Source organism: Phocoena phocoena, chromosome 3 (genome assembly GCF_963924675.1).
Source record: "Phocoena phocoena chromosome 3, mPhoPho1.1, whole genome shotgun sequence".
NCBI lineage: Eukaryota > Metazoa > Chordata > Mammalia > Artiodactyla > Phocoenidae > Phocoena > Phocoena phocoena.
The window spans coordinates 170,198,452-170,206,442 of NC_089221.1; the positions used below are offsets into that span (position 1 = coordinate 170,198,452).

General features: G+C 52.9%; 1 protein-coding gene across 1 annotated transcript; it reads right to left on the reverse strand.

Annotated features, from left to right (window-relative positions):
• Window positions 1-211: 211 nt before the first annotated feature.
• On the reverse strand, window positions 212-6,510 carry EBI3 (Epstein-Barr virus induced 3). The gene is made up of 4 exons (XM_065875095.1): window positions 6,384-6,510; window positions 4,549-4,727; window positions 2,743-2,900; window positions 212-617 (listed from the first exon to the last, which is right to left on the reverse strand). Exons 2-4 carry the CDS (start codon window positions 4,640-4,642, stop codon window positions 465-467), a joined length of 405 nt encoding a protein of 134 aa, XP_065731167.1. The 5' UTR covers window positions 4,643-4,727; window positions 6,384-6,510; the 3' UTR covers window positions 212-464.
• Window positions 6,511-7,991: the final 1,481 nt, after the last annotated feature.

Below are 7,991 nucleotides of genomic sequence, written 5' to 3' on the forward strand. Positions count from 1 at the left end.
AACTGAACTGAATGGATTCATCATTCCATCCCAGGTGGAACACCCACCACCCATGCCCTGACTCCCCCAGCCCCGTCTCTTTCTCTGGTCCAGCCCTGACCCCGTGTGTGGCAGTGGGGATGCACTGTGTGTGTGTGTCCTGGTCTGTCCTCTCCTCACAGGGTCTCATGTGGATCTGTTAAAAGAAGGAAGAGTCCTCATTCTAGTGACAATGATCCTTTTCTAATTAAACAATTTAAAAAATCTCATATTCACAGTTCACAAAACATTGCACTGTGTCAAAGGAGGCAGGCAGTATACATCCCCATTTCACAGACTGAGAAACTGAGGCTCAGAGAGGCAAAGTCACTTGTCCAAGGTTGCCCAGCAACTCGGCAGCAGTGAACCCAGGCCAGTCAGGTCCCATCCACACTTAGGTGGATGTCAAGGGCACAGCCCCTCTTCGGGGGTGCAGGGAACCCCCACTACTTGCTCAGGGTCACGGAGGCAACGGCGGGGAGACTCCAGGCGCTTGATTCCCCATAGTCAGTGAGGTCCAGAGCAGCCACCTGGATGCAGTACTTGGCTTGGGGCCTCACAGCCTTGAGGGTGAAGGATGTGCCTTCAATTGGTCCCACCTGAAAGCAGAAGGAAGTCTGGGTCAGTGGAAACAAGGAAGCTATGTGATCAAGCCTTCCGTCCCCATGTTCGGGCTGCTGCTCTAAGACTCAGGCACCAATGTCAATCCTCATCGGCATGCCCTCTGCGGCCCCTGTACATCTTCGGACATCTTAAACATCTTGCTGAGCAGGGAGAGCCCGCCCCTCCCTGGCCAGCCAATTCTTGGTCGACCAGGAGCATGCCTTTCATATAAAAACCAATCCAGGGCTTCCCTGGTGGCGCAGTGGTTGAGAGTCCGCCTGCCGATGCAGGGGACACGGGTTCGTGCCCCGGTTGGGGAAGATCCCACATGCTGTGGAGCCTGCGCGTCCAGAGCCTGTGCTCCGCAATGGGAGAGGCCACAACAGTGAGAGGCCCGCGTACCACAAAAAAAAAAAGAAAAACCAATCCACACCGAGTGCACACCCCCATCCATCCCTACTCTGTACTGGTCACACACCAGCCCATATCCCCACCCTGCCCTAAATCACCCCAGGGCCAGATGCCAAGCAACTAGAGACCACCCTGCAGCCCAGAGCCCACTGGAATTACTCAAACTTGCTTACCCTAAGCTGTTCACCTGCCCCGCCTAGCCTTCCCCGAGGAAACCCCAATCCACCTCTGGCCTGGGCTCTCCCCTGGCTCCCACTTCAGCCTCCTGATGTCCCAAAGTTGCCCACATGGCCCTGCGTGGCGTGATGTGTCCTCTTTTCTGGGGAAATGTAATAAATTCTTCTTTCGATGGCCTTGACCTTTCCATGTCCTCACTCAGGCACCTCCACAGATTAAAATCCCTGGGCATCCATGAGACACCCTCTCAGCTCTGCCTTTCTGGTCCTCCGCCCTGTCCCCTCTGTCCCTGCCACTCCACACTCTCCCTCCAACATCGGGGTCCCCCTCATCCTTGGCATGTCCCATGTCAGCCACCATCAGCAGCTTCCCAAGTTCAGGTCTGACTATGTCCCTCCTTCCTCTGCACAAGCTGTCCCCTAGGGCAGCCGGATGTGACGCTTTACGTTTTAAATTTAGATTAATTATCATTGCACAATCTTGCGAATACACCAAAGTTACTGGCCTGTGCACTTTAAAACAGAGAGCTTCGTGGCATGTAAACTGTCTCAATTTTAAAATTGCAAGCATTTACAAAATTAAATTAATGAATACTACATCAACTTTAAAAGCCCATTCCTCGACTCCTCACCAGGTTGCAACCGCTTGGCAGCCTCATGCGGCCCGAGGCTACCGTCTTGGACAGTGTGGATGTGGAACATTTCTACTGTTGCAGAAGGTTCTAAGGGACAGGATTGCAAAAGCCTAAACCCTGCAAAGACTCAGCTCCTCAGCCCAGCATCCAAGGCTGCCCAGGACACAACTGCCCTGCCCATATGCTCACTGACTGATACCCTGCCTTTATTTTTTAAGAGTGTAAAACAATATATTGGTGCTCTCGATTGAGGTGAAATTCACATGACGTAAAATTAACCATTCCAAGGTGGATAATCTAGTGGCATTTAGTACATTCACAGTGTTGGGCAACCACCACCACTATCTAGTTCCAGAACATTCCATCCTCCCAGAAAGACGACCCATCCCCATTAGCAGTCACCCCCTCTCCCTCCCCCAGCCCCTGACAACCACTGATCCAATCTCTGTCTCTGTGAATTTGCCTGTTCTGGACATTTCCCATCAATAGAATCACACACAGTGTGTCCTCCTGTGTCTGGCTTCTCTCACTGAGCATCGTGTTCTCAAGGGTCCATCCACGCTGTAGCGAGTGTCAGGGCTTCTCTCCTTTTCATGGCTGAGTGATGTTCCCGTGTGTGGAGGGACCACGTTGTGTTTATCCATCATCCGTTGATGGGCACTTGTGTTATTTCCACCTTTCGACCATTGCGAGTGGTGCTGCTGTGAACATTCGTGTACAAGCAATTGTTCGAGGCCCTGTTTTCAATTCTTTTGGGTAGATGCCCAGGAGTGGAACTGCTGGGCTGCATTCACATCGCACACCAGCACCCCAAGCTGTGACCCACACCCCACTGTACCTTTGCACATGCTCTTCCGTCTACCCGGGAACTGCCCTCCCCGTCACCTCACCCTCCTCACCTGGCGGAAGCGGGCAGCTCCGTGGCGCTTGTAGCGGATCCGGTACTTGAGTGAGAAGATCTCTGGGAAGGGCCAGGACCGGGGGGGTTCCCATTGCACCCAGAGCCGCTGCCCAGGGAGGGGGCTCAGGCGCACACCTTCTGGAGGGTCCGGTTTGACTGACGGACAAGCAGGAGACGGGGTCAGCGGAGGGCACATTCATTCATTCATTCAGCCAACCGACCAATAAATATTAATTGAGGGTCTGCTGAGTGTCCAGGGATGTTCTGGATACTAGGGACACAGTAGTCCTGTCACCTTGGAGCTCAATCCCCCCGGGAAGAAGATAAGACACAAAGGCAGATCCGAAGGTCATAAAAAGGAGGGAAGAAAGGTCAGGAGTGCAAGGAGGGTAGTGAGTTGCAATGTTTTTGGAGACATAACTCACATACCAGAGAATTCACCCTTTGGAAGTGTACAGTTCAGTGGTTTTAGTATATTCACAGTGTCACGCAACCATCACCACCATTTAATCCGGAACATTCCATCTCCCCAAAAGAAGCCCCATCCCCATGAGCAGTCAGCCCCCCATTCCTCCCTCCCAAGCCCCTGACAACCACAAACCCAGTCTCTGTGTCTGTGGATTTGCCGGTTCTGGACATTTCCCATCAACGTAATCACACACTGTGTGTCCTTCTGTGTCTGGCTTCTCTCACTGAGCATTGTGTTCTCAGGGTCCATCCATGTGGTAGCGAGTGTCAGGGCTTCTCTCCTTTTTATGATTGACTAATATTCCGTTGTGGGGATGGACACATTTTGTGTATCCATTCATCAGTTAATGAGTATTTGTGTCGTTTCTAATTTCTGCCTATTATGGATAATGCTGCTACGAACATTCATGCACAAGTTTTTTTCTGCAAACGTGCTTTCCATTTTCTCTTAGATATATACCTAGAATTGGAATTGCTGGATTACATGGTAACATGTTTAGCTCTTTGAGGGACTGCCAGTCTGTTTTCTAATAACCGCCAGCAATGTATGATGGTTTGCAATTTTAAAAAATGCTTAGGGAGGACTCACTGAGGAGATGACATCTGAGTTGAGAGCTAAAGGAGGTGAGGGAGTGAACAGTGTGGAGACCTGGGGGAAGAGCCTTGCGGGCAGGGGGAACAGCACATGTAAAGGTCCTGGAGCAGGACTGTGCCTGGTGTGTTGGAAGAACAGCGAGGAGGCCCATGTGGCTGGAGCAGAGTGAGTGAGAGGGGGAGAGGGAGGAGGGGAGGGCAGGGAGGGGACAGAAACAGATGGTGGGAGCCCTGGAGGGCTGTAGGCAGGGCACCAATGGGACCTGACTCAGGTGCTCACAGGCGCCCTCTGGTGGCTTCTATGGGGAGGACAGATTGTGGGAAGGAGGGCAAGAGCCCAAGGGGGGGACCCGACTGGAGTGCTCACAGGCACCCTCTGCTGGCTGCTGCGGGGAGGACAGACTGCGGGCAAGAGGGCAGGATCCCAAGATGGGACTTGACTTGAGTGCTCACAGGCGCCCTCTGGTGGCTGCTGTGAGGACAGATGGGGGTGAGGGCAGCAATAGGGGACCAGGATGGAGGGGCTGCCACTGGTCTAGGTGGGCGGTGATGCAGGTTGCACCAAGTAGGGGCTCAGGAGAGGGGAGAAGTGGGCGGATTCTTGCTGAATTGTGAAGATGGAGCCCACAGGATCCATGAGAGATGGACAGGATCTCATCCTGACAGGTGGGAGGTGGGCGTGTGTGTGTGTGGGAGGAGCAGAAGGGGGACCCTCCACACCCCCACCGCTGCCCCTACTCACTGATGTGCTCTGGGACGAACGGCACGAAGCTGCTGCTGACGCCCCGGGGGTGGACAGCTGTGATGTTGAGCACATAGGGCACCATGGAGAACATCTGGATGTCAGGGATGATACAGCTGGTGGCCTCTGGTGTCCGCTGGAGGCAGGGCCAGCTCTCCCCATGGGCTGCCACGCCAAGCCTGGACACCGAGTGTGCTGTGAGGGTCCCAGCACTTCCTGCTGGCCCCCTGTGTCCTGGACCCCAAGTAGGGACGGCAGGTGAGGAGTCCTGCTCTTGGCTGTGTGATCCTAGGGACCCCTCACTCCAACATCACAGAGCCCGGGGGACCCAGGGTCGGGGGTAAAACCCCACAGGGAGATGCTAGGGTTCGGATTCTAACACTTTCTGGGGGACTTCCCTGGCGGTCCCGTGGTTAAGAATCTGCCTTCCAATGCAAGGGATGCAGGTTCGATCCCTGGTCGGGGAACTAAGATCCCACATGACACGGGGCAACTAAGCCCACGCGCCACAACTGAGCCTGCGTGCTCTGGAGCCCATGTGCCACAACTAGAGAGAAGCCTGTGCACCACAGCGAAGAAGAACCTGCATGCCACAGCAAAGACCCAGCACAGCCAAGTAATAATAATAATACAGTTTTTTAAATAAATAAATAAAGCTTTCTGGAACGTCAACATTCCAGCCTTAGAATTCCAACATTCCAAAAAAAAAAAAAAAAGCCTGGATCTCAGCACCATCCACAGAAACTTCCACAGCATCCAAAACGTCCTGCTTCTGCTCTGTGGATATGAAGCGCGGCTAGTGCAACTGAGTGGGACTTTTTGATTTATTTCATCTAATCTGAATGAAAAGTTTCCACCTATCAGAAAGTGTGGGAAAGTTCCTCAGAACAACTCAGGTGTGTGAATCTACTTTTCCAAACACAAATGTTATGAAATCTAATCAGAGATCAAGAATATCCGATTGGGGGACTTCCCTGGTGGTGCAGTGGTTAAGAATCCATCTGCCAATGCAGGGGACACGGGTTCGAGCCCTGGTCCGGGAAGATCCCACATGCCACGGAGCAACTAAGCCCGTGTGCCACAACTACTGAGGCTGCGTGCCACAACTACTGAAGACCATGCACCTAAAGCCCGTGCTCCACAACAAGGGAAGCCATTGCAATGGGAAGCCCGGTCACCACAATGAAGAGTAGCCCCCGCTCACCACTAGGGAAAGCCGGCGGGCAGCAACGGGAAGACCCAAAGCAACCAAAATTAATAAATAAATTTATTTGTTTTTAAAAAAGAATTTCTGATTGAATGTTTAGCATCTGAATTGAAGTGTGACACGTGTAAAGCACACATGGAATTCCATGACTTAGTATAACAAGACCGAATGCAAAATTTCTCATTAATTTTTAAAGTATTGATTACATGTTGAATACTTTAGATATCCTATTAATAGATAATACTTTAGATATCCTATTAATAGATAATCCTATTAAATGCTATGAAATCAATTTCTAGTATAAGTTTAAATATATGAATCGTATATAAGCATGTTAAAGTACACTGCATTCGATCATATTAAATGAAAAACATTTGGAATATTTAGATACTATTTAAATAAAATATTAAAGCCAATGTCACCCATTTCTTTTTCTTTTTTAAATGTGGCTTCTAGAAAATTTTACCCTCCACATGTGGCTCGCAGTACATATTTTAGGGAGTATATTTCTAAGGGTTGGTGGTGCTCTAGAATTCTGAGGGGTTCAGGCTCTAAGTCCCCAGCTACCCTGATCCTAGGGGGTCAGCCCAGATGTAAAATCCCCAGGAAGCCCTGCAGGCTCTCTGACCTGTATGTGGCAATGAAGGACGTGGGCCTGGAGGAGTTTGGAGCGGGCAGCAGGGTCCAGGAGCAATCCACTGCGATCGGGTACCTAGAGGCCTGGCACCGCACCCTGGGCTGGGTGACAGCTACTGGGGGGCCCAGAGAGAGAGGGAGAGCGTGAGCTTCTGATTCACCCAGGACCATCAAAGTCCTACTGTGGCTTGGCCCCCACCTCACTGCCAGCCAGTGCTGGGCACACATTAGGAGCCTAATAGAGGTTTGTGGAATAAATGAGTACATGAATGAAAGGCACCTACATCACCTCTCACTCTTGCTACAACCCACCAAAGCAGGAACTATTAGCCCATTTTCCAGATGGGGAAACTGAGGTTGAAGGTCCCCACAGAGGGGACCTAGGGTTGGTGGGGATTTCTGGGGGGAGGGAGATGCTTTACCGGACCCCCTCTTCGTGATGGTTTTGTTTTGAATCACACGAAATGAATGGATACAATTAAAATTTCTTTCTCTCCCACCCTCCCTTCCTCCAGGCTGTGGCTGCCACTTCTCGGTCCCTTTGGGGTAGCTCTTGCCCTCTCTGTGCCTCAGTTTCCCCCACCCATGCAATGGGATGGTAACCCCCTCCCATCAGTGGTCATACAGAAGGTGTGTGAGCTCCCACCCCACCCAGGATGTTCCACGGCAGACAAAGTCCAGTCCTCAGAGAATGTCCCTCTGCCCTGGCTCCCCCTACCCTCCCCGGGTCCCCACGTACCTTCTCTCCCGCAGCAAAGTGAGCAACCCACCCAGAAGGTGAGGGTGAGGACAAGTCTTGGGGCCATGGCTCAGGCGGGATCTGCTTTCAGAGGCTGGGGCAGGGAGCACCCTCGGCCAGGCAAGGGACTCAGGTCCCACCCAGCGGAAAGCCCAGCCCCCAGTCGAGGCCCCCTACTTCCCCTTCCCCTTCTGACTCACTGCCTGGTTCATGGGGCTCTGGAGGAGGAGCCCCCAGTCCCTTCCCCGACCACTCCCAGTCTCGGGTGCGGAAGGCCCCAAAGGTGGGGGCAGAAGGAGGAGGCCACGAAAGGGAGAAGTGGTGACCCTGTGGCCTTTCCCAGAAGAGCCTTCCTTCCGGCTGCAGGGAGGAGGAGGCACGCCGGGGAGGGCCATGATGACAGGGAGAAAGACAGAGAGAGGCCAGGGCGGGGAGGAACGGAGAGCAGCAGGCGCTGACAGAAGATGCCCATCACTCATCAGCCACAGAGATGGGGACCCCCACCCCCGCCAGCCACATTCCACGCTCCAGGCCACAGAGAGGCAGAAACCCAGGCTCTGGGAAGGTAGTCCCGAACCGTGGACATTCTCCAAGGGCCTGGGACGCCCGGGGACAGGCAGAGCCACTGCTGGATGCTGAGGAAACCTGGGGAACAGGCTGGACACGGAGCTGGAAAGAGCCAGGCACCCCCAGGGGATTTCAGGGGTTGGCCCAGGGGCAAAGAGGCTGTGGGAGGGTGTGGGACACTCCCACCAGGCCGGGTTTAGGGTGAGGACAGTCAGGTAAGTCGTGCAGCCTCAGATGCCGTCTTCATTTGACATTTGCATAGTTTACTCATCATGAACTTTTGGGAACCCCTTC

What these genes read in the sequence shown, in the direction of transcription:
- EBI3 (XM_065875095.1), bottom strand. Translation starts at nt 4,642, where the DNA reads ATGTTCTCCATGGTGCCCTATGTGCTCAACATCACAGCTGTCCACCCC. An exon ending in GTTCGTCCCAGAGCACATCA is followed by an intron (nt 2,901 to 4,548) that starts GTGAGTAGGGGC and finishes CTTGTCCGTCAG; the next exon opens with TCAAACCGGACCCTCCAGAA. An exon ending in GAGCTGCCCGCTTCCGCCAG is followed by an intron (nt 618 to 2,742) that starts GTGAGGAGGGTG and finishes TTCTGCTTTCAG; the next exon opens with GTGGGACCAATTGAAGGCAC.